Source organism: Microtus pennsylvanicus, chromosome 22, assembly GCF_037038515.1.
Source record: "Microtus pennsylvanicus isolate mMicPen1 chromosome 22, mMicPen1.hap1, whole genome shotgun sequence".
In the NCBI taxonomy this organism is placed as follows: domain Eukaryota; kingdom Metazoa; phylum Chordata; class Mammalia; order Rodentia; family Cricetidae; genus Microtus; species Microtus pennsylvanicus.
Window position 1 is genome coordinate 33828044 of NC_134600.1, and position 27061 is coordinate 33855104.

The 27061-nt window shown below is 44.5% G+C and overlaps 1 protein-coding gene across 6 annotated transcripts in view; it reads left to right on the forward strand.

Moving 5' to 3' along the window:
• The window catches only part of Magi2 (membrane associated guanylate kinase, WW and PDZ domain containing 2), a 1214245-nt gene that overhangs the window by 1044015 nt on the left and 143169 nt on the right, over positions 1 to 27061 (forward strand). For all 6 annotated transcript variants that reach the window (XM_075955872.1, XM_075955873.1, XM_075955874.1 and 3 more), the window contains 2 exons: positions 14336 to 14367; positions 20046 to 20235. In XM_075955872.1, coding sequence (XP_075811987.1) covers positions 14336 to 14367; positions 20046 to 20235 — 222 coding nt within the window. The remainder of the gene's footprint in view (positions 1 to 14335; positions 14368 to 20045; positions 20236 to 27061) is intronic.

Sequence of the window (27061 nt, forward strand, 5' to 3'; positions counted from 1 at the left end):
AATCCTATGATGACTTCTGGACTTCCTCTCAGCGAGCAGAGCCCAGGGCTCTCCAGAATTACAGTCTCAAGTGCAGAACCGTCTCAAGCCATGTATGGTTAGGAACAAACAGACATCGTTTCTGCTTATTCCAGAAGTTAGGGTTGTTTTAATATGTAGATATATGAATGTTAGAAATAGAGATTAAGTTGTTATTTGTATTAATTATCCTGTTTCTGGCCCAGCAGCACCTACTAGCAGAAGGGTCCCCTAGCAGTGATATGTTTTGTATATGGGGGTATAGGGAGGAGGTGGCATGTCAATACCAGAGGAGGCGTGAGGCAGGGAAGGGTGAGCCTTTGGCGGGGACAGCAAGGCCTGGTCCTCTCTGGGTAACTTCTAATGCCGCAAAGCGGAGGGTCAAAGAAGTCGGAAACCCGGACTTAAAAGTCAAGATCAAATCGACACATAATTGAATATCCTTCAGTGTGTGTTTTTCAATCCACACATTTGAATCACCCAGGGATCTTGTTAGAACTACAGATTGAGTCATGTCTGGGTCTGACATTCTGGATTTCTTATTTTCTATCTTTCTTCATATATTTTAACATGCAGTAATTGTGTATATTAATGAAATTTGGTGATTTTCCAATATGTGTTTATAGTATACTCTGACTCAGTTCGGTCACCTCTTTTACCCCTTATCTCCCCCAAACACACACACACACACACACATGCACTCACACACACGCACACAGACATACACATAGACACACAGACACATGCACACACATACATTCACACACACAGACACATGCACAGAGACACATACACACAGACACACACACACGCACGACACACACATGCACACACAGAGACACACACGCACACAGACATACACATAGACACACAGACACATGCACACACATACATTCACACACAGAGACACATACACACAGACACACACACTCACACAGACACACACACACGCACACAGACACACACATAGACACACATGCACACACACAGATACACATAGAGACACACACACACAGACCCACACACATGCACACACACACACACACACACACACACACACACACTTGAGTGCCCTTTGGAGCCACTACTATTCACTATTCTGTTATTCTACTTTCCCAGAAACTTCCTTTTAGCTTCCGTGTCTGAGAGGTTATAGCACTTGTGTGAGTCTGGCTTAGCTCATGTAACATGTCTTTCCAGTGCTATCTGTGTTGGTGCAAGGGATGGGATTTCACGTCTCCTGAGGGCTGAGTCATCTCCCTTACGTTCACGACCACATTTTCCTTACTAGCACTCAGGCCAATTCTCTCTCTCGGATATTGTGATCACGCCCACAGCAGCAGGTCCTCAAGCGTCCTGTGGGGTGCTGCTCTCGTCTCTTTTGAACGGATACCCAGAACTGGAATAACAGGATCACATAATAGATCTTCCCGGGTCCTAATAGCTCTGCTTACTTCTGTTCCCACCACCAACATCCTTGCCACCGTTTCCTTTGTTCTTTGCTCGCTGACTCCTTGTTGGGCAAAGGGTAGTATGGTTAACAGCCGTTCTGAGTGAGCTAATATCTCATCGTAGCTTTTATATGGTTCCCTGGCGACTGATGAATTTCTTACAGTTGTTTGCTCTTTGTGTTTCATCTTTGGAAGTATCTGTTCAGATTATTTGCCCATTCTAATTGGATTATTTCATTTTGATTGTTAAATTGTTGGAATGCCTTATCTATCCTAATTATTAACCCTCTGCCAAATAAAAAGCTGTAGGTTATTTCCCCCGCGTCTTAGGTTTTCTCTTGGCTCTTGAGATTATTTGATTTGCTCTTCAGATCTGTGTAGCTTGACAAAATACCGTCGGCAAGCTTTTGCTCTCGTTGCCATGGCTGTGAGGGTCCTGTCTGGACAAAATGCTGCCTGGAGCAGGTGTCTTCAGGTATTTCTCCTCTTTCTTGGTCTTTGATCCATTTCGAGTTGATGTTTGTAACTGGTAGGGAGAGAGGAGTGGGTCAAGTTTCAGGCCTCTGCATATGAAAATCGAGTTTTCAAACACTGTCCCCTAAGAGGCAGTCCTTTCTCTGAAGTCTGTTTTGCCACCTTAGTCTAGAACCAGTTACTTGCAGAAATTTGAGCTATTTCTTTGATCTCTGTTCTATTGCTTTGTTTTGTGTTTTTTATGTTCATGCATGTATTTGTCAAGTGTGGCTCTTCCATATGTGTTGAAATCAGAATTATTATGTGCTCTTTTTGCTCAAGATTAAGTTGGCTCTTCCAGCTCTCTTACATGAATATTAGGGTTTTTTTTTTCTGTCTCCGTGACAAAGGTTTTTAGTATTTTTTGATGAGAACTTCATAGGCTCTACGGATTATTTTTTATTAATGTGGCAGTTGATGGTGTGATCCTGGTAACTCTCCAGTGTCTAGACAAACCTCTCGGCATGTCTGTGAGGACTCTAGAGTTTGGTTCTGACGGGAGAGGACCCACTCTATATGCGGACAGCCCCTCTTCATCCTCGACTGAATGACATGGGGAGTGTGAACTGGGCATCCATGCACACCCCACTCTTCTTCTTGGCTGGAGTCACGCTGTGACCAGCTGCCTCACACACCTCTGGCATGCCATCTGGGTCATGCCGGGCTGTCTCTCTCAAACTGTGAGCCCGTCAGGATCAGCTCTTCCTTACGTTGCTTTTGCCTGGTATTGGTTAGCTAGGAGAAAGGTCAATTATGGGTGCCATTGTCACCATGGAAACCGGACTTTCCCCTTTTGGGTTCTTAGTCCTATGAGCAAAAGAATTTGGAAATGGGCTCGGAATCTTAAGGATAATTTTCTCAGAGATTGCGAGAAAAATCAACAAGGCCCACAAATTGTCCAGCGAAGGGACGGTAAGAAAGTCAAGAAAGAAAGGGCTTGAGTTAGGGTCTAAGGAAGCAGACAGGTTCGACAACAGAGGCCAGCAGGCAGCAGTACGGAGGTGGGGTTGCTCCACAGGAGGAAGGAGAAAGCCTAGAGTACCTAGGAGAGCACACCTTCTAGGCTCTGACCAACACCTGACAGAATGGAGGAAGAAGAAAACTGAGCAGGTTCCACCCTGCTACGTGACAGACGCTCCACGCGCTTCTGACAGGGGAAGTTGTTCTGGGAGCATAGGTATGGTACCTCATTTCCTCAGCACGGTCTCAGGTAGATTACCTGAGCAGGACTCCCAAGAAGGTAATCCACAGGCCCAGCTGGATTAACTCTCGAGAGAAAAGCCAGTCCTGTATTCTATTCGAATCTTTGTAGCAGATCCAAATGCCATGTCTCTACCACAAGCCAGAGGTAATTTCCGTTCCTCTGACCAACAGAAAGTAGCTTTCTCTTAGCGGGCCTCCGCAGAGCCCCGAGAGCACCACCACGTCCTGTGGTGTTCCAAAGCCCAAGCGTTAGCGAAGCTGGCAGGGTCCAAAGGCCAGCGTCCTCTAAGGCTGGACATTCTGGCAGCACTGATTCCTCAAACTTGTGACAGGGCAACATTTCCCTTTTGACCGTGCCTTCTCCAAGTTCTTTCAACATTCCACAGCGTTCACTATAAAGGTCTTCCACTTTCTTGATTTATCCCTAGGTATTTGACTACTTCTGTAGCTGTTGTGCGTGGAATTACTTTCATGGTTGCTTGCTGTGGTAAGCTGAATCGGTATGGCCCCTGTAGATTCACATGTGTGAATGCCTGGCCTTTTGGGAGTGGCCCCAGTAGGAGGTGTGGCCTTGTTGGAGCAAGTGTGTCACTGTGGGGTTGGGCTTTGGGGTCTTCAGACTCCTGATGCTTATGGATCAAGATGTGGACTCCGTCTCCAGTACCACATCTGCCCGCACGCCACCCTATCTCACCGCGAGGGTAACGGTCTGAACCTCTGAAACTGTATGAGAGCCAGCTCAATTAAAAGTCGTCCTTTCCAAGAGCTGCCATGGTCATGGTGTCTCGTCACAACAACAGAAACCCTAACTAAAGCACAAGGTGACGCTTAGGGCTGGGGTACTGCTGTGATAGGCCGGACCATGCTTTGATTTGGAGCAATGTGGACTTAGGGAGTTTAGATCCGAAAAGCACTGGAACGCTTGAAGTGGAGTTTACTGGGCCATACTTAGTAGGAGCTAGGAGGCGCTGAGGGTTGTTTGAACCTTGGAGGCTTGGCTCGAGAGGGTTCAGCTGAGAAAAATTTTAGTATGTTGCCTAGAGATCGTTCTTGTGATAATTTAGTGAAGAATGTGACTGCTTTTGCCCTTGTCCAAAGAGTCTGCCTGAGGCTAAAGGCAGAGATTTGGATCAATTCCAATGACAGTAAAAATCTCAGAACAGCCTAGCAGACGCTCTCGTGTGATAGTAGTGTTAATTCTGATGAGAATGTATAATAGAAAAGAGCAAGCTGAGCAAGCGAAAATACAGAATGTACAGACTGGGGGGAAGAGGAGCACAAAGAAGTGGAATAGAGCTAAATCCTGCGTTCAAGAAGATAAACAGATTAGGAAATGGGATAAAGGAAGTGGTGACCTCAGGACAAGACCCCCATCCAGCTACGATTCCAATTAAAGAACAGATTGGGTCCAGCTGTGCTGGTGCACACCTATAATCCCGGTACTCAGAAGGCAGAGGCTGGCGGATCTCTGAGTTTGAGGCCAGCCTGGTCTACAGATCAAGTTTCAAGACAGCCAAGCTTAGGCAGTGAAGGAAACCATCGAAAACAGAAAGTTGGTGTGAAGACGTCATTGAACAAAGGGGTCATGCTCCAGCCCCAGCAAGCAGCAGAACTCGGCAGCTTTGGCCACATGATTCTGGGTTTAGAGCTAAGGATAGAAGAAGGGGGCTAAGGACTCTCTCCCTCTGCAAGTAAGGATCACTACTGAGGCCGGGTGTGTGGCAGGTGTGTTCCTGCTTGGAGGCCAAGAGAGACCATGGGGAGTGGTACTATTAGGAGGTGTGGCCTTGTTGGAGGAAATGTGTCACTGTGGGGGAGGTAACAGTGTAACTCTGCTAACCTCGTAGAAGAATCTAGAAGGGTTCTTCTCTTTCAGTTGTTTGAAATGCTTTGAGAATTGGCACATAGTTCATCTTTTAAAGTTTGATAAGATTCAGCAGTGAAACCAACTGGCCTTTTGTCTCATTGTTGGGAAACATTTCAATCACTGGTTCAGAATCACTGCCAGTCACTCAACTATTCAGGACTTCATCCATTCATCTGCTCATCTGCTCGGGTGTTTGGTTAGTTTGGGTTTTTCTCCAACAGTTAAGTTTGGTATGTCATAAGTATCCAGAAATGTATCTGCTTCTGGGTTTTCCAGTTTATGAGCAAAGAGTTTTTCATAGTAATCCCTATGTAACTGTGTTACTATGGTAGCAGTTGGTTACTATGACACCAGTAATAATGCCTCCTTTATCCTACCTAATTTTGCCTTCTGTCTTTTTTCTTTCTTAGTCTAGGTTCAAATTCATTGTTTTTAACCTTCAAAAATCTCAGCTCTGCTCTGATGGTGTTTGCTACTTAGTCTCTTCTGACTTGCTTTTTTTTTTTTTTTTGCTTCTATTCTAATCTTCGGCTTTGTCTCTTCTCTTTCATTCACTACTTTATGTCTGGTTTGATTTGCTTCTCTAACTCCTCAAGATGCAGCATTACAAATCATTTTTGTTCATTCATTTGTTGGCTTGTTTCAGGAGGATACAAGTGTTTATCAACTATAAACACCCCTTTCCTTCATAAACTTTTTCTGTATCCCCAAAAGCTTTGGTATATTATGTTTCTGTTTTCATTTCTTCAAATATCATTGAGTTTCCATGTACCTGCATAATTTCTCAAGTTTGTTTGTTTGTTACTCTAATTATTTTCATCCAGAATATTTAGGAATTGAGTTCCGTTTTTATGTGGAGTCTGGTTTTCTATCGAGTTCCCAGGTGGCACTGATGCTTCAGACTCTTGGACCACATCTCGAATAGAAAGACTTCAGAGACACTGCAAGAGAATGCCTGCCACACATTCCACGACTAATGAGTGCAAATTCAGAGCTAGATATGTTATGATGATATATAGCATCATTTAGAGGATTTCAAAGAAACACACATTTATTCAGGAAGTAATATGAAAGGTGGCTTGCAAATAAACGCTGGATGAATTTAGACTTGTCCTTCCTCTGCATCCTAAATATTAGAAGACAACAGAAAATCTCCCAGGGCCTGAAGGAACATTATATGATGCTTCATTTATTATGAAACCAACATTCACAGGGGCTTAGAAAGCAGGCCAGCCCTGTATATGTTCTATTACTGTTGTATAGCAGTTAACTCTTGCAAAGTTGATGGCTTAAAACAACCCAGACTTGTCTTACCCTGCTTTAGATCAGAAATCCAGCAAGGGTCTTGTCTTGTCTTATTCTGTTACTATGATAAAATGCCCAATGCAGCAACTTAAGGAATCTCACAGTTCAAGGTGGAATTCGTGGGTGAGTTAAGGTGGCGGCAGCAGCATGGAGCAGCTGGTCCCAACCTCAAGTCCACAGAACACGCAATGCTCACTAATGCTCGGCTCGCTCTCTCTGTCACGCACACTTCAGGAACTAACAAGCCATCACGTTCATGCCCCACAGCCATGCCCAGAACCCATGTCCCGGTTGATTCTCATGGTTCTCACCGTGTTGAGTCCAGATGTCAGCACAGAAGCATCCTTCCTCAACCCTTTTTTTCTTTTTCTAGAGGCCCCTTTTATCATTGATTGTGACGCCATTTCTCTGTCTTCAAAACCAACGATGGCAAGTTGAGTCCTCTCTTGTGTTCTCTGCCATCTGCCTTCTTCCCTTCCCCAGCCAAGAAGGTTTTTCCACTCTCGAGGAATCCCATGGTCAGACAGCATAAGGTACTCATTCCGTCTAAAGGCCCTCGACTTCGATGGTATCTGTGAATTTATTTTGCTTTATAAAGTAGCATCCACACTGGATCTAAGGGTTACAGTATAGGCATATTTGAGAGGCCACACTTCTGATTGCCACACGAAACATGCTATTTTTGAGAAAAGTATTTGAAAATGTCTACTTCCAAAATTCAAAGATGAGGCAGTGGCGTAATGCGAACCGTGGTAAGCATTAAACTCAGTTAAGTTGGGCCAATATAAGAATGACCTTTGCAGCCGGGCGGTGGTGGCACACGCCTTTAATCCCAGCACTCGGGAGGCAGAGGCAGGTGGATCTCTGTGAGTTCGAGGCCAGCCTGGTCTACAGAGCTAGTTCCAGGACAGGCACCAAAACCACAGAGAAACCCTGTCTCGAAAAACAAAAATAAAAAAATTAAAATTAAAATTAAAAAAAAGAATGACCTTTGCATAAACTGTTAGAAGAAAATGCAAAGTCAGAATAATTTATAAAAGCATAATGGTGACGTAATCAGTGTAACTGGGGTCCACGGTCTGTCAGAACACAAAGCTAGCCCAGAGAGGTTAAAATGAGTGACGACGGCGGAACCAGGGGAATTCAATGGCAAAGGCTACCGAGATGAAAACGATGAGAGAAAGAATACACGAAGCCAATCAGTTAAATAAACTCAACGTAGCAAATGGCAGCCTGAAAGAACCTCAAAGGCAGCATGAACGAAAAGTTTAAACTAAGAAAGAAAATGGTATGCATCTATCATGGCAACAAGCGGTTAGATAGTTGCTACGAAGACAGCCCTCTATTTTGTAGAAAAAGAATTAAAGATACTCCAGAAGTAGTAAATAAAACAATAGAAGTCTAAACTGACAAAGCATAAGATATTTTTGCTTCTCACCGTTAGTTTCCTCTCTGTGATACACAAGAAATCTAAGGCTTTATAATGCTAGGGAACTTGCTCAACCAGCCGTGGGAACACATCGAGCAAACCCAAGGCCTGTCTTCTTCGGCAGCTACATGGCGTCTCCTTGCTTCCGCCTGGCTTTACTCTACTGAGTCAGTGGCTGAAACAGTTTTATTCAGTAACGAATAAAGGCAACAGATCTGCAGAAGGACATCCCACATCACGCACCTACTTCAACAAAGCCACACCTCCTAATAGCGCTACTCCCTATGAGCTTATGGAGCCCTTTGCTTTCAAACCCACCACACAGACCCCTTAGCTCTCAATTCCCACTGCCAAGTACCAGAGATGGAGCCAGCTACTGAAGGACTTCCAGAAAAGCCCCCCTGATCCTCATTCCTCTTACGTTGTGTGACTCTCCCATGTGCTCAGACTTTCCAACATTACGTTCTTCACTCAGAGATGTTGATTAGCGAAGTACTCATGAAACAGAAGGGGGTGTTTTTCAGAACGATGAAGACTTTCTCACGTCCGATAGGCTTAACTCGGGGTCCAGAACACTGATTGTCATGGTCGCCAAAGCTTCCACTGGGTTAATGGCCCCTGATTTTGTCCCCCAAACACAAAGAAAAAATTTCTTGGCAAGTTTACAAAGGAGCTTTATTAGAAAGAGAAGAGAGATTTATTACGTAAGGAAAACAAGCCGAGTTCCCCCAGAGTGAAAGGAGTCCAAGAGTTAGTAGGAAAACAAGACGACGGAGTATGAAAAGAGGTCTCTTTTGAGGGCTGCCACCGAGTGGATGTCTGGAGGCTTTTTGTAGGACTGGATAAAGAGAGGCTCTTTCTCTTGATATTAATCCTCTGGGCATATTTTGTGCAGTGCCAATGGGTATCTGCACATTCTTGGCATGTCCTCTTTTCCCAACCAGGAAGAGACTCACATGTTGCATATGGGATGTTCATACGGTTGAGGGGGTGACACACATCAGCATCACCCCTCTGCCCATCTCTGGCATGCTCTCTTAGCCGCTGGCCTTTGCTTGGCAGCTGGCAGCTGCCAACCTTGCAGGTGTTCCTGATCTCCAAACGTGGTGGTCTGCCAGCCCTCAGTGAAAGCGTCCGGACTCTCTTTGTTTCCAGATCGCAGGACCAGCTCATAGTTCACCATGGACCCTTGTCTTGCCTGCCTGTGGGGAGCTAACTCTCATCCCGGCTGCCAAGAAGTACCTGCAACTTCTCTGGGCGGCCCCCTATTTATCTCCTCACCTGCAGGGTCATCTGGGATAGTCTCCTTCCTAGAATAGGTGGAGGCATTTTAGAAGCTGTCTTATTCTAAATTGTGAATCTGTGAAGCGGGCCTGGAGATGGCTCAGCAGTCAAGAATGTTTTCTGCTGTAGCAGAGAACCCAGGCCCAGTTCTCAACACTCACACCAGGCTTATGTGCAGCTTCCTGCAACTGCCGTTTCAGAGAAACCAACATCCTTTTCAGATTGCTGCGGGCACCCGCACGCAGGTGGTGCATTTGAGCGCATACAGGCAGGAACACGCACATAAATAAAAAAATCTTTTTAAAAAAGATAAGGAAGGGTATCAGTGCCTTGTGTGTGTTTGGGGGCTGGGGCTTCATGGGGTCCAGCCAGGTGTCCTCTCTTCTGTCTTCTCTACTCAACCTGGCTATCTCACCCCCAGCTGCAAGCCTTTCTCTATACTCTAAACCTTACCATGATAGCCCCAGCATCCCTCTTTGCCCTGGCATCTGCTTTTACTGGACCATTAGGAATACAGGGAATTGAATATCACCCCCTACTCTCTTAAGGGAGACAAACATTAAGTAGATTGTACACTTACAAGTGCAGAATATAAGCACAAACCGGAATGAGCCACCACACCAAAGACAAACTTGGGGTGCAACGGAAACAAACAAGGAAGCTTGATTGGCAATCAAAGGTCAGGAAGTTCTCCTTAAAAGATGATATTTACGTTGCCATGTGGTGTTTGTCTTTCAAGTCTGTTTTTATGGTGAATTACATTTATCATTTTCTTATGTTGAACTATCCCTGCATCTCTGGGATAAAGTCTACTTGATCATGGTGGATGATCTTTTTTTTATGTGATTTGGAATTTAGTTTGCCAGTATTTTATTGAGGACTTTTTGCCTCTATGTTTATAAGAGAAAGTGGTCTGAAATTTTCTTTGTTTCTTGGGTCTTTATGTATTTTATGTATCCGGGTAGCTGTAGCCTTGTAAAATGAATTGGGCAATATTCCTTCTGTTTCTATTTTGTAGAATAATTTGAAGAGTATTAGTGTTAACTCTTCTTTAAAAGTCTGGTAGAATTCTGCACTAAAACGGGTAATTCCCATTTTTTGAAGTCCTCGGTGTTATCTATAGCTACAGCTTCCCTCTTCCATTCTGTCCTCCCTACCCTACTTTATTCTCCGTTTCATAATTCCCATTTAACCCTATATCATCTATGCATAAAATTCTATTACAAAGTATTCCTATATTTCATTCCTTTGTAAGCGTTTATGGCATGCCACAAACTCACGCAGCTTTCTCTCTTTGCCCCGGCCATTCTGATTGGAGTAAGCTGAAATCTCAAAGTAACTTAACTCTGCATTTCCCTAATAGCTATGGATGTTGAGCATTTTGAGTGCCTTTCAGCCATTTGTATTCCTCCTCTTGCAAATTCCCTGTCTAGTTCCGTGCCCCGATTTTTAACTGAGTTGGTTGTTTTCTTGGTGTTTAGTTTCTCGGTTCCTCATGTAGTGTAGATACTAACCCTGCCTGATGTACAGGCTACTGTCCTTCCTTACAGAAGCCTCTGAGTTTTATGAGGTCTCATTTGCCAATGGTTGGCCTTAATGCCTGAGCTACTGGGATCTGCTCAGAAGGTCCTTTCCTGCATCTGTGGGTTCAAGAGTATCAGGTCCCATGTTGAGGTCCTTGACCCCTCTAGAGTTGAGTTTTGTGCAGCGCGAAAGACAGGATCAGCTTCTGTTCTTCATGTATCTATCCAGTTTGACCAGCATCATTTGTGGAAGGTGCTGTTTTTTTTTCACTGTGTTTTTAAAATGTTTTTTTTCATTTTGTGAGAAAAATTGCAGTGGTATATGTAGACAATTGTGCTGAATCTGTATGTGCTTTCGGTAGGAGGGCCATTTTCACGATACCAATCCTGCCTGTCCATCAGCGTCGAGCGCTTTCTGCCTTCGGGTGTCTTTTTCAGTTTCTTGCTTCAACGTCATAAAGTGTTTTCATGTACAAATCTTGGGTTAGATAATTTTTTAGGCAAAATTGTTTACTGGGAATTTAAATTTATTTAGACATATTATATCTTATCTAGCAGCCATATGCCTTATTTTAAGCTGTGGTTAACTGACATATGTGAATTCAATTTAAACTTCAGTATGACGTCATTGTCCTGTTTAGTCGACTTGCCGTGCTCAAGGAACAGAATTTCTTACCTAAGCTATTTTTTTTTTTTGCTGGATTTTTCTCTGCCCTTCTTACCACACTTCTAGGCAGAGTTAAAGATGATGTTTGAGTTTGATATGTCTCTAAAATGGCATGTGTCTGATGTACTTTATATGAGAATGTATCTAGATTTCCCTATCCTGTCTATCTGATAAAATCTCTCATCTGTAACAACTCGTGTTTTATTCAGAGTGCTTCCTTGAAGCTCTCTGCTTTTGTCGTCTCAAAACTGAAGACATGTGTTTGAATTTGTATGTATACAGAGTTGTATGCAGCTGAACATGAAAGGCAGTAAATGACCCACATGGTTGTCACGAGACAAACAAAACTTGAGTCCCTGAGGACAATTCTATTCTGCGTGTGCTATCGCAGTGAGGAACTACAAGCCAGAAACTAAAGCATAAAAGAGCCCGATTCCTATAGACTTGGTTTTATCACGAAATGGTCTTAGCTCTAAAAGGCCTGAGGAAAAGGAGTTTGTATCTCTCCTTGTTTCCCTGAGCAGGTAGAGGGCCACAAGCAACTGTCTCATCCAACCTAGTGAAATACACAGGACAGGGGAAGCTAGGGCCCCAGGTGAAATGCCTGTGTTTCAGGAGACCAGGGGAAGAGGTGACGCACAAGAACAAAATGCAACAAGCAATTCGTAAATAAAAGTGCCAGTGGAAACTGCTGCATACAGTCACTATCCACACCTGCATAAGTGTGTCCTTGTGTCCATATATATAAGGTTCCCAGCCGCTGGAAGTTTGTGATCGTGTCTTACCAGAAAACAAAATCAGAAACAGACCTCAGGGTAAGAACTCGAATGTCTCTGAAAAGACTTCAAAGGTTTTATTTGTTTCTTTGTGATGCTTTTCTCTAAATGTTCTCTGGAGTCAGCAGGGTTTCCTAGGGAGGCCGTTCCCTTGGGAAACTATAGTTTATATATGTTTATAATATATGATATTTTGACCCGCTTTATTATAGTATTTCCGTGTCTATCAATGAAGCTGAGAAGAAGATTGGAGGCTAATCATGTAAAAGCGTGGACCCTCCTGCCTAATCAGAGCTAAATGCAGAGTATCTGAGATACATGTTTTTTAACATGTTAAATGTTTGTAGCATGATTAACAATTTGGCAAAGAGATATAAAAAAAGTGCCTATTATTGGCTTCTAAGAAGTATGTTCTGGTCCTTCCTCTTACCTATCTCCAAACCCCTCATTGGTAATAATCAGAGAGGGCAGCCTTGGCCACTCGGGGTTTCTCAGCAGTAGGCGCAGTCCAGAAGCTGCTGTAATGAGAACAGCGAAGAAGTCATGGGTCCCGCCCCGGCGAGAAGTCTTCCCAAGGGGAAAGGGAGGCAGTGGTGCTGTGATGGGTTTATCATCAGTCTCCTGGTCCGTGCCCCTCTTAGACCACCCTAATTCTGCCATCATAACTGCTGCTGAGGGCTCAGGTGACCATACAGCTTCTGCAGGAAAAAGAATAATTTTTATGAGCATTGTGACATGTGGAGACAATAGCTCCACAGTAGAGAACATTCTTCAGCGCTTTTGCGTCAAAGTCAGAGGAACGTCCGGTCCCTGGCAAATCTCCCAGCATCCTGATGACAGAGAGCATAAGAGGAGCCAAGGAAATCTGAACGTTCGGACATTGTAGAAGTGTGTAAACAACATCGTTTCTTCAAAAAGAAAAACGCTGATTGACATTTCCTCCAAAGATACAATAAATGGTGAGCAGGTTGATTTTTTTTCCCCAGTTTTAAACTCAGGGTTCTAGGGTTGTCGTCATCATTTTATAGAGTGATCAAGGAAAGAAATGTATGTTGTTTTTCAGTTTTATCCTCAGTTCTTCTTTAACATATATATTATATATATTTATATATATATTATATATATATATCCTTATAACCAAACTACACATTTATCTGAAGTTGTTTCATGATAGAAAAGGAGACACAAAAGGCACAGAGCATACAGGACAAATGTCGACTCTACCCGGATACTGGTGACATGGGAACAGTGCACCAACTGTCCCACAGAAAGCCGTAAAACATGCTGGCCTGCACAGTCAGTCCCGTCTCTTCCTTTTGGAAGGGATCATCGGTACATCACAATGGAGCACTGGGGGGACCATTAGTATTTTGGCATGCCTGAGTTAGATTGTTTGAACATCTAGATCATTCTGTGTCCAAATGTCTGCAGATTTTCTCTCTGAGCGGGTCATGGTTGTCTTCTCTTTACGTTTTGGCAGTCTTGGCTTTAAAGACGATAAGCACGGCATGAGGAATAGTCTCAATGTTTCATTTTTATTGGACATTTTATTAGACACCAACTAATATTAACATGAGCAGAAAATTGTTGAAAGGGGAGAAGATATGATATGAGGAGAAAGTAATTTTCCTTTGTACGGCAGATTCTGTTCTGGATCATTAAGGCCATATACGTCAGCTCCAGCACCGATGTGTTGGAGCGCCTTTCCACTCTCGTTTCCAAAGCAAACACTGCGTTTCTTTTGCATGGCAGGCGCGAGATTGGGGCACAAGGGTAATAGAAACCTGTATCAGTGAGGGAACAGTAACATGAAAGATTTAATAATAAGATCTGAGTCTTGGTGGAGATGGAGTCGTTATTTCTGAAGATAGGCATAACAAAGATTTGTTGTTTCTAAAGTACATAAAATGGATCCATAAACACAGAATTATTTCTTACTCCAAGCCAGGGTATTTACCTCTAAAAGTCTAACTTTTGACCTACCCTCTCCATAGCTCCTGCTCGTGCTGGGTGACAAGAACCTGTAAGGGCTGAGGGTTGGACCTTTTAAAGAGGGTCTCTGCCACTGTCGGTCACCTCTTGGGCACCGCAGAATTCTCAGCAGCCAAATGAAGAGAGACGTTCTTAAACTCATTGATATAATTCCCTTGAGCTCCTTGAAGAAGGCTGCAAAGTCATTCAGGATTGTTTGCCGGGCTCTCATCTCACCTGAAGTGAAATTTCATTAGATTAACATTGTGCAGTCTGTGCGTGGCAGGAACCTGTTTCCCAAGTTCAAATGTTGTTTTCTTTATTGCAGGTTTCTTTTCTCCATGGAAAACTCCAAAGCCTGTAAGTTGGAATTCCTATGCTTTTTTGTCTTTATTTTCATTTACTATGTAAGCCCCTTAAATGAAGAGGGAATTGAGTGACCTAAAATGCCCTTCCACCCCTGAGATTCCAGAATATCAGAAGAACAAGCCTTCCGTGCTCTCCTGTCCTTTCTTGCCCTCAAATACAAGGACAAGCTGACTTATTTCCTATAATTATGCCTGGTTTTAAATGTTCTGTGTACTAAAATTGCTTCTTAGGATTGATGTCTTAGAATCCTTCATTAGCTATGTTACAATACCAATAAACAGAATAGTAAATATGGCCTGTTTTCATGTGCTGGCCACTTGGTAACAGATTTTAACGCACACCCTATATGATGAGCTCAGGTTACATGTGAATTGTGAGGTGTGCTGAATCAGAAGAAAGATGACAATATCCTGTGTGCTAGGCTTTACAGTTAGTGCTGGGGACTGTTCCTTCCCAAAGGAAGACAGACGCACATCTGCATCCACTTCTCGTGTTTTGTCTTCCATTGTCCCCCAATACAAGAATCACTCACCTTACATCTCCACGATTATCCCCACTTTCAAAATATACTTACGAAATGGACACCAGCATTATTCAGGATGACGAGACAAAACACTTGAAAACCTGTTGTTTTTCTTATCACAAATACTATGTGGTCATGTAGTGACGTTACGTTTTCAAAACTAATTCATACTACGGTGCTGAAGGGCCTACCCTGCACATTAAATATGATCTGCAAGAAATTTATTTCCATTTCTATTTACATTCTAATGACTGTAGAAATAAACCTATGTGTGCACATGCCTTCATATATCCTAGCTCTATATAGATAATGAGTATGTGTATCATTCTATGTGATTTACACTGTAAACATGACAATCACTCAGAATAGTGCTTCGCATATTCTTCTGATGCTAGCAACCTCTACTATCACCTGACCTCTCTGGCCCTGCTTCTCTTTCAAAGATGCTAAAACTTTATGACAACATAGGAAACTAGCGATTTTACATAGGTTGAAACTCTGACTCGTGTTAGCCACCCGTCTATCACTGGAACAAAATGCCTGAGATAATAACTCACTCATGAAGAGGAGCTGCTTGTGTGGGCTCTATTTGGAAGGTCTCTGTTTATGACGGGCTAGGCTCTGATGCTCGGAGCATGCGCAGTAAGCATCACCTCATAGTGAGAAAGCTCCTTTCATCCCAGGTCAGGGAGCAAAAGAGAAGAGAAAAGGGTTGCAGGCATACAGTCCTCTTAGCACACTCTGATATGCTCCATCTCCCAAAGCCCCACTACTTCCCACGCTATTCTTGGCCAAGTCTTTAACACATGGACATTCAACACCCAAACTATGCCAGTATTAACGGCATAAGTCCCCTTCGCTGGGTTGGCTTTTCTGGATCTCCTTTTATCGTGACTCAGAGGTTGCTCCCCTAATAGACTATCTAAAGCCTACAGCTGGACAGGTAGCGTGGCGAAGCAGAACCCTCACAAAGTAGACCCTCAGTTACCACTCTGCTCATCCGCTCTCCCGAATACATCAGAGAGGGAGAGTGGGGCTGCTTTGACCTTCGGAAATCACGTCGTGATGGATGCGATTTTGAAAGAAGTATTTTTAAATGCGTGAAATGAAGTACGACTTATCTTGCCCAGCTTCTAAATAGGGCCATCCCGTCATCCCCAGCTCCGATCAAGGCCCTGTGGTTAGACACATCTTTATCTGATTTAACCAGCAACCTTGCAGCCTCATCACGGGGCGACAATTTTGCAATCTAGTGATTTCCTTATATGTACCACAGTCGCGCAAATTATGTCATTTGGCATAATTACAGCATTTGCCATCATTATAGTAATTACACCCATAGTCAATAATTCCCAAAAAGACTTTATAGAACTCAGCATACAATTAATCCTGAACCTGTGAATCTTTGCAAGAACTACGGCCTGGACTTCTAGATTGCTGGCTGAGTAAATATATAAAGGTCTTTGATTTCATGCTCTCCATGTATCTATGCGAAACCCCTGGACTAAGGGCCACAAGAGCATTGTGTAAGACCCAGCGGTTTAGGACATAGACTCTCAAGCACACCGCCTGGGCTCAGGTGCTGAGCTTTTTCCTGATTGGTTTATGACCTTAAAGAAGCTGCTTAAGGCCTCTGCATCTCAAAGACTCTATTTGTAAAACAGGAGTAATTTCTCTGTCACTGTGGGGATTCTAAGTTAACCCACGCCAAGTGCTTACAACAGCACTTCAACACATTGGGCTAAAGATTACAAACATCTCTGCCAGTGCACAAACCCTTCACGGGTAAGTCACTCCCCAAATGAATGCAATGTGCTAAGTGGTTCGTTGGAACAAATACAGTGTATCCACAGCATCTGGGCTCAGACACCTTGTTCTAAGTAAAACTGATGGCGGACTTAGCGTGAGGAAGCATGCTCAATGAGACCTAGCCTCCTGCTAGATCTCAACCAAACAGCCCTCAGAAACTAAGGGCCTAATAAGTAAGGCACTACTAATAATGAGTTCTCGTTGTCTTTGCATGGCAGGATCTAAGTGTGTGTTTCAAACATAGGATCAAACCTAATGCCTGTGTTGCCCAGCCCCACCTAAAGTAGTATAGAGGTAGGTTTAGACTTGTTTAGCTGTGTTTATCATGTTCTCAAAAGGAAGGAAACACATCCTAGAAATAGTGTTTTGTTGAGGGGGGAATCCTGTCCTATTCCTGTGCACACCCAAGAATCAGAAACTGGGGTAAAGCAAATGAACGCCTCTGTTTTACTGCTTGGTGTCTGGGTGGAGACTGTGTTGTCTCTATCCGCTCTATCAGAGCCCGAGACTCCACAGTGTTGGCTACCCATTCCCTTAGTCATTAACCACTCATTAGTTTAAAGACAGCAAAACTTCTCCCACACATAAAAACTTCATTCCCATTGTCACTCTGGTGAGATGTCTACAAAGCCTAGTCAGGTCACTGCTGAGAGAAAACAGAGAGTCCCAGCAAGCCCAGTTGAGGGGTAAATGCCTGGCAAGTATGATAAGCTGCAAAGGACCCCAGACCCAAGAGCAGAAGACAGCAGGCACAACAAGTAAGAAATGGGGAATGGAACCGGATCTGGATTCAAGGTATCATGGAATCTGGATAGCAAGGTCTCTCAGAACACAAGGTGGAGCCGGCAGAACTGACTTCCGGCCTCGGCACATGGTGCCGCTAAGCCAGGGTAAACCTTTCCTCAGTAGCATCTTGGGTGGAGATCTTAGGGAGCCTCTTTAGAGGGAGCAGGTGAGAAGCAGTGTGGGAGGAAGACCAGAGGTCTCCTTTCCCAGAGACAGGGCTTTTCTCGAGCACCGCTGACAGACTGACTTGCCGTGTGAGGAGTGTCAGTGCAGGAGGTTGTGGACGCTTTCCTCAGCATCAGCTGGATTCTTGACTCATTTCCCAGTCTCTGTGCTGTAGAAAATGTAGAACTCGCCAATCTTCCACAGAACCTGGCCCCTAAAATGCCCAAAGCATTCTTTGTTCTGTAGCTTTAGGGTTGTGTTTCAGAAATATCAATATTTCACCCGAAGCATCGTTCCTCCCGGGGTTATACATGAGGAATATGCACAGCAGTGAATCGCATGTGGCTGGAAGAAAACCCACAGTTGAAGATGAAAAACACGCACTTCTTGAACCCCGTGTTGGCATGTAGTATGCTAACCCTCTCGGACCATACTTCTGCCATATTTACGTTAAAGCTTTCTACATCTTAAGTGTGGAATCGGAACTAAGAAAGTCATAGCTGGAATGTTTCCATGTGGCACCTAAAAGCAGGTAGACAGGTCATTTAAGAAAGATGCCTTTAGATGCAGTTGTGACCTGGAATGCCATAGCAAAGTCACCATTATGTATGAAAAGGAAAAGTCCCAGTGGAGCTTCCTGTATGAACGTCTCCACTGAGTCCAAAATGCACATTTAAGGGCTTTTACTAAGCAGAAGTTAAAGGTCCAGTGAGATAAAAATTAACTCCGGTTTTTATGATACTTACAAGATCCCTCCCCAAAGCCTCTGGTTTAAACAAATAGCCCTGCTAGAACTATTAGTTCTGACCAAGATCTGTTGTCGGACCTCAGGCAAGCCAATTATTACCCTCTCTGTGCTTCTAGAGATTATATTTAATATGAAACAGCTGAACTCATCCTCTCTCGCTCTAAAAACCATCTAAATGAAATCTGGGGCCGGATCCCATGCAGAAACAATTTAAATTCAGTCTCAGCGAATTAAAGTCAGTAACCTACTTATTCCCAAGTCTGCAATGTTTAGTTTCCACACGAACCCCTGCCACAGTTCCAGGTGGGGGGATGGGCCGGAGGGACCCCCGCCGTGACCCATGGCATGTCGAGGAGGAACAGGGGTATGTGGTCCCCCACAACCCTTCCAGCCTTAAGAGTATTGATGACAAGGTGGAATCCTGACCAAAATATACCCAGTGTGAAAACAAGAGCAAGAAAACGAAGTAAAAAATAGACAGCTTTATATCCATATCAGTCCGTCAGATTTTTAGGAGTCCATATCTTAATTACAAGTTCATCCATTCACTAAGGGTGCTTTCTGAATAACTACCACATACAGGACCTGTATGTTAGAGCCAGCAGTGGCAAGTGATACTGGGAGCAGGGAGTGAGGTTGAATAGGACCACCCCAATGGTTGGGCCAGCTCTTCTAGGAAAAAAAAATGTCTATGTGCACCTAGTGTCCAGGTAAAGTGAGGGGGGGACGGTAGAAGAAGAGATGGAGAGGGGTCTGCAGAGCTTCAGAGCAAGAAAGGGTGTGGGAAGAAGGAGAGAGTAAAGTAAGCAGAACCCACAGCCTGACGGGAATTTGACCTGGATCCCGAGAGAACCGTACTCCGACCCCGCCCAGAATTGCAGGCAAGAGGCTACCATCATTATACTTTATAGGGACTGCCTACTGATTCAAAGGACAGAGGCAGAAGGAAGGGCTACTCGTTGAATAAAGGTGACGCTAGCCATGACAAGAGCCTTCTCGCTAAATGGCAAATATTAGCTCTAGCTGCATGTATGTCCCCATGCATGGCCAATTAGGAAGCACTTCACTATAGTGCCAGCAGGTACATTTCAGGGGACACGTTCCCACGCCCACAGTGAATGGGATTTCCGAGAAGGATGTAGTCCGTTGCTCCTGGATGAGCTATATGTACAAACTCTAGAGGAAGCGATAAAATGTTCAGCTGTGAGAGGGGCTTAAGATGTGTACAGGTGATAAACGAACAAGCACAGTCTACTTCATTTCCTGTTTCAGGGAGGTGGTATGATAAATCGGAACCATCGGCAGAAAAAGAACAGATGTTACCTCTTCCTGAATATACATCCATAAATGATATTGGGATACATTCTATATTCTATAAAGGAAGCCATCAAAGAAATGAGGAGTTTGCCATAGATCCCTAGCTGCTATGCGGCAAGGTTAAGAGCATACGTTCACACCCCAAGCACCACTTTCACTTACGTGATTCCGTACAAATAGATTCTCTTCCGTCGAGTCGTATGTACCAAACTCTTCTTGGGGGCAGAAGTTCACATGGTAAGAAAGTCTTTTATGAAAGCAGCAGGGGAAACAGCCAGGCGGAATCCATCCTCAGTCACGTTCTCTCTTCTTTCCTTTCAGACGATGGACCAGTGGGAGACTCAGGGCAGCCCTCAGACAAGTTTATCTGCTCCGGCCGTACCGCAGAACCTGCCCTTCCCACCTGCCCTGCACAGGAGCTCCTTTCCAGACTCAACAGAGGCCTTTGACCCACGGAAGCCTGACCCATATGAGCTCTATGAGAAATCGAGAGCCATTTATGAAAGCAGGCGTAAGTGACAGCCATGTAAAGCCAGGGGACACTAACCGTGGCTGACACCAGCCTAGGGGGCACATAGGGGCTGAATAATCTGGTATGATTTTACCTTCTGAGGCGCAAAGGTATCTCCAAAGTAAGACAGCGGGTCTACAAGGGTCCTTAAAACCTGCCTTTTCTTTTCGATATTTACATTTTAATTGACAATGCTTCTATTTTTACGGAGTACGATGTGATATTTCCATACACGTATACATTATAGGATGATCAAATTAGGATAATTAGCATATCAAACAAAAGATAACTACAATAAGAACACTTAAAATCCTGTCTTCCACGTAATTTGAAATATATATTATGATCAGCTATAGTCACATGGACGTGTGACAGAATTTAGCGCCCTCCTATCTAGCCAATCTTTATTCTTGCTGACTTAAAGAGCTGGTTGCTTCTAAAGGTATCTTTGGGATTTAAATTGCATGCCCCTAAGCTCCTGAGGAAATAAGGATGGAGCGGAGTTGCTGGCTTGGTTCACGTCACAAAATAAAATGGAGCAAATTTTTGGAAGGTGTAATCCATTTGACCTGACCTATAAGGCAACGCTGGAACACATAACCCATTCCAACTGACCTGGAATCTAAAGCTTACATTTTGTCGTCTTAGAGTCTTGAAGGCAGTCATTGGAGAAGTCCAAGCCTTGAGTAGAATGCAATTTCAGACAAGGTTTTCCAATTCAGAGTCATGAATCAATTTGTCCTCAAAGGAGGGAGAAACAGGTGCCGGTCATCCCGGCCTGAATCTCCTGCTGCCATTTAACGCACCCAGCTGCCTTGCCTTAAAGCCTGCATGTGTGTCTGCCTTCCTATTGGAGGATCTTCGGGGTTATTTGAACTTTTAATATCAAGCGTACATCTGTTGTGTCCCTTCCTGACACTGTCACCTCCTCTATGGAAACTTAATCACAGGGGTGTATAAAACACGGCACGGAGTGCTAAGACTCCGAGCAACGATAGCGAAATCAAGTCTAGTTTAAAAGACTTTGGTCCCCGGCACTTCCCTTCACAATCTGGTTTCCCTTGCTCCAACCCCCGCCCCCCTCCTAATACATCCTTTCCAACTTTATCATCTGAAACATGAATAGGAGTTTTAAATCGTGTGCGGCCTCGGAGGACCTTGAACCCGCTCAGTCCTTTGATGAGCTCAGGGCCCGAGAATTACGCACCCAGCTGCTAAAGGGAAAAGCAAGCATAACACCTCTCCCCACCCTCTGTGACATCTTGTAGAAGTAATTTCGGTGGATAAAACAGGGAGGACAGCGGCCTTCAAAACGAGCCTGCGCGCATGCGCTCACTTTTCACTCATCAGTTACGTCCAAGTTACTGTGTTTCTTCTTCCCTCTCCTGGTAAATGACTGAAAAGTCTCAGGAGGGCCGTGCACTTGGAGCATCTACAGCAGGAAAATCAGAGAAGAGGGACGGTTATGGCTGAATAATGAAGGGTGTAGATTTGGGGTCCTGGTGGTCATCACAGGGAAGAAAAGATACCACAAAGATCTGAGTCCGGCACTTACTACATGTACGCTTAAATAGCATAGTGTTTGCTCTCGGTGCTGCGACAAGACCCCGGAAATGAACAGTATACCCTGCTCTTACAAATTTCATGGGGAAAGGAACAGAAGTGTAAATAGAGAGGAATACACAGTAGATGTTCCTACATGGACGGCAAAACACACCGCAGGACTAAAGTATCACCTCGTGTCCGGGGCGGGCTTCATGTTTGGGTTGCCTTCAGGGACTGTGATGAGCCGCTTTCTTCGCTGGTTCTTTGCTTCTGTTCTTGTGTGGCTCCCAGAACGAGGCAAAGCCGCCTGCTTTGGGACAGAGGGCATCTTCGCATTGGCTCCTCATCTTCCGTCTGAGACAGTCAGGCCCTCAGTTTCCTAATAGGACTTGTACATGACCCTCATCCCACTCTAAAAGAATCCAGATTTTTATATCTAGCGCCCGCAGCACCGTTCATTTCTGTTGAGTGCCTTTTTCCTCCTCGCCTGGAGCATTCCCAGCCCGAGCAAAGCAGATGCCTTAACCTCCCATCTTTCTTTGCCATCACTAGGAGCTCTTCATTCCTTTGCTGCTGAGGCAGCAAGGCCCCATCTCCCTATTCCCTCACCCAGAGCCTGTCCCGGGGCACCGCAGAGCTCAGGCTCCCGTGTCCCCAGGAAGCCAAAGGAGGGCAAGCTCATTTCCTTTCCTACGCTTCCCTTCTTCTCTGTTATTATGTAACACTCAGTAGGGTATGAGCGAAACACAGAAACCACGTGAAGGTAAGGAAAGCTCCATCCCTGAAGGTGGAGGAGCCAAATGAGCACTGGCCACTTTCCATCCGGCTATGCGGCTCCTCCCTACGGGCTCCTCCGCCGCAGCTCCTTGTTCGGCCCCGCCAGCCCATTGAAGCAAGCCAACGGCCTTCGATCCTCTCCATACCGCCCATTGCCAAGTCCAGAATCATCTTATTCTCTCACCTACATTTTTAGAGTGATTCCTTTTTTATTTCTTTAGACAGTCTCACAATATTGCCCCAGCTAGCTCTAAAACCGGCAACTTTCCACCTCAGGCCCCCAAGCAGCTTTAGCTATACGATGTAAAACTTAACTAGTGGTTGGTAACCCACCGCCTAAACCTCACTTTCGAACAAGACTTTGAACAAAATATCCAGGAAGCATATGAAACCCAAAAGAAAGACCACATCGCAATTTTGATGGCATATACTTCTATCCATGTCCCTTTGAATCGCATGCACAAGCCTTAGACTTAGAGCTTGCTGACCCTTCCTGGGAGAACACAGCATTGGTGAGAGTCGGGAAAGTATGGTGAGAACCCCGATCTGATCTGCGAGCCCTTTGATGCTTTCCTGGCTTGCTGTGAACCCTGGTGTCCCCCTCCCCTTACAACCCAGGCAGAAGCCACCGATGATGTATTCACACTCGAGCTAGGTTGCAGTTACCAAACAGAAGGATGCCCCTCCACTTACAAGGGGGCTCTACAGAGCTATAGAATGTGTGTTCTGTAAAAAGTTGGAAGGAACTGCCTGGATTCAAATCCCCACTCCCCCTGCAAATTATGGAGATTTATCAAATGATGTAAACGCTGCCGTGCCTCATTTGGCTCCTAATTAGATTAAGCTGACAGTGAGACGTGCGTGCACAGGACATCTCACTAATGATGTGTTCTTGGGAAAATGTGATTTTTAAACAAAGACAGCCGTAGGCTAGTAGAGTCAAGTGAAACACAACATGGCAAGTACACCCCCCTGAGAGGAGCCAGTGCCACCACCAAGCTTCCGGAGATGTCCTGAGATGAGGTGACAACAGAAAAGGGACAGAGAAAAGAAATTCCCCCACCCAGCAGGGAGGCGGGGTCTTTGATTTAAGAGTGCCAGGCATGGCGCCCAGAGGTGGCTCCCCAAGGCTCCACATCAATCAGCAAGAATACATGAAGCATTCAGAGTGTGTCTGAAACTCTGGTAGACACTCAAGAGAGTAAACTCACAAGAAATAATCTCAACTTATTAGAAAATTCTGGTGAAACACACAGGGAAACCATTTCTGGACAAGACTCTCTAACAGAACACAGTACTAACATCAGAGTGTCCTTGCTCCAACCCAGGGGCTCTGAAATGATGGGAAATGTTTTTTTGATGACCTAGTGACCAACGAGGCCATCTGGGGCAACTACATCCAAGTGTTTCCAGGGGTGTTCTGGTCTTGATTATCCTGTTATGATTATTAGTAGCCTCCCTGCCACTCTCTAGACCATCCTCATTTGAGTGGTGAACTATCTAATTTCCTTTTATTAAACAGTATATTCAAAAAATAGCCATTGTGCCTAGGAAAAGTGTATAGCTAACATACATACTGTGGATAAAAAGTTTTAACATCCACTAAGAAAAATGTTTTTTTTAATTAGTCAAATAATTATTTGACTAATCAAGTTTTTGTGTCTTCAAGTTTTATCTCTAACTAGCCTTTGGGTGACTTCTGCGGTAGCTTGTTTTGGTAGTTAAATTTCTAGCGAACTCCCCCCACCCTGCAATGCCTAGAAATTGTCGATGTGTTCAGATCTAGAAGATAGCAAACTTAAGTTGAGAAAACCAAGGTTAGGAGGTTCCACACAGTAAGTATCAGACCATGCATTCACATTCTTAGTGAATGCTAAGTCCAATTCAACATTACAATAACCACCTCACTGAAAGGGACTATCTCTGAGACAGCAGCAAATAGATGGCCATCATAGGGTAGGCAATATGGCAAGCTTCCCAAAGAGAGGGGGTGCATTTTCTGAGTGTGCTCTACAGTACAACTGAGGCAGAAGAGAGGGCCAAAATTGAATACGGCAGAAAATTCCATACTCCCTAAACCCCCCCCCACTGCCTTTCCACACTCCCTAATAGCCCCCTGCCTGCCCCTTGCTTTGAAGCTGAAGTGAATGACCACTGAAGTTACCCAAACTTTTTTTCTCTTCCCATTGAACCTTGGTTATTATAAATAACAATTGAAGAGGTTCGACATGTCCATGCTCCTTTGCAGTAACACATCCCTCAAGAGTGTGGTCACAAACACGCCAAGGGCCTGTCTGGCTGGTGTAGCTAAAGGTATGGCCCCTTTAGAACAGAAGTTCCTCTTGGGTTTCTCTACTAACTGCCATGCTGTCCACTATTCCTTCCAGACATTAGAAACAGTAATCACCACGGGGGGTCTAGCAAAGGTAGCAATGGACAGTCTTGGTGGTCAAAGAGCCTAACAGAGATACAAAGTGTCTTTCAGCACCAGGCCTGTACTAGAGTTACAATGTATCAAAGGCAGGGAAGAGTGGTTTCCCCGGGTAATAGAGATACAATGTATCAAAGGCAGAGAAGAGTGGTTTCCCCGGGTAATAGAGATACAATGTATCAAAGGCAGAGAAGAGTGGTTTCCCCGGGTAATAGAGATACAATGTATCAAAGGCAGAGAAGAGTGGTTTCCCCGGGTAATAGAGATACAATGTATCAAAGGCAGAGAAGAGTGGTTTCCCCGGGTAATAGAGATACAATGTATCAAAGGCAGAGAAGAGTGGTTTCCCCGGGTAATAGAGATACAATGTATCAAAGGCAGAGAAGAGTGGTTTCCCCGGGTAATAGAGATACAATGTATCAAAGGCAGGGAAGAGTGGTTTTCACACCTGTACTAGAGTTACAATGTATCAAAGGCAGGGAAGAGTGGCTTCCACACCTGTACTAGAGTTACAATGTATCAAAGGCAGAGAGGAGTAGTTTTCCCACCCAGGCTGCTAACCTTCCCTTTTGATGTTCATTACTAAACTCTTCTTTACTCCGTGTGATGCTCACACGGCTCACACTGTTTCCAGGCTGACTGTTGGCCTTCTGGCCGCTCCTTCCCTATTCCTAGTGAACGGAGGTGGAGCTTGCAGTGCCTCCCATCCTAATCACAGAGCCATCTGGAAAGAGGGAGTGGAAAGTGACACCATCCACCAGAGCACACCCCCGGAAAGTCAGGAAAGTGACATTGGGGTGGCCACATCACACAAGAAAGAATGTGGGCCCAGAAGCCCCTGTGAGTCCACCACTTGAGCTGGCCAGAGTCCAGGACCCAGGCGGACCCAGCTGCATACGGGAAAGGACAAATGCTTGGTTGCCACAAATGCAGGCAGGACTTTAAGTCATCATGAAAGGACATCTTGCACACAGGGGAGCCTGCTTGCAACTAAACACGGGGCTGAGCCTGAACTGCCAGGGCAGTGATGGTGTCCTGCAGCCTGCATTAATTCACCTCTCACCTGTGTCCTTTCGCACACAATCTTACTGTAGGGAAGTGTTAAAATGAGATGTAAAAAGTGTTCAGACACCCTTACCTGTGACTTGACATTAGAATCATGAGAGAAAAGACAGCATGCTATCATTTAATCCCCTCCACTGTATGTAAATGTGGATTCTCTCTACCTTTTATCACTGTATCCCTGGTGTGATTTATGTTTATGATTTGACCTGTGGGGGGAAAACTGTCTTTTCACTGGCGCTTCTAATATATCATCACTTCGCCTCTGTAACATTTTGGAAAATGAGGTCGATAAATCCATTAAAGTTGTGTTTGCCATTTTTGATCGATAGACCCTAATTAGTTCAGAAATCTAATTTCAAAAGTAGTATCCTTGGGTGACTGTCTAGAAAACTATGAAAACATCTATATTTCTATCAGCTTCCTTTTATAGTTGGAAATCCCCGTGATGTGAGCTAATAATATAAACAGTACAATAAATATGCCATCGCACATTTTCCCTATGCTTTGGGAATTAGATATAACTCCACAGCTTATGTATTTATTTTATTCAGTAATTTAAAACTTGGTATCTCTGACGTTAGTAAAGGATGGGAGGGCAGAAGACTATGAAAATGGACTCAAAACTCGGTCCTTACCCGAGCGTGCTCCCGTGTCAGCGTGGGCAGCACAGATTCCCAGCGTATCCTGAAGGATTTCTATGAATCAACATGAGACCATCAGGGCTTCAGTGAATGGAATCTAATTGCTACATAGCAAGTAAGTCCTAGTGAGATTAGGAGAGCATAAAGTGTCAGTGTGGCACCAATGTGAGTGTTCAGAAGATGGCGGTCTTCCATCCCTGACGTGAATCTACTTTTCTCAGTCAGAATCCTAGACTGCCACAGAAAACACGAAGGCTCTCAGAAAGAAACATTTCTGCGGAAGCTAATATGCCTTTGCACAACTGCCCTGGCGGGCAGGATCTCTGTGCCCTGTGTGAAGATGTGTCACTGTGATTGGTTTAAAAAA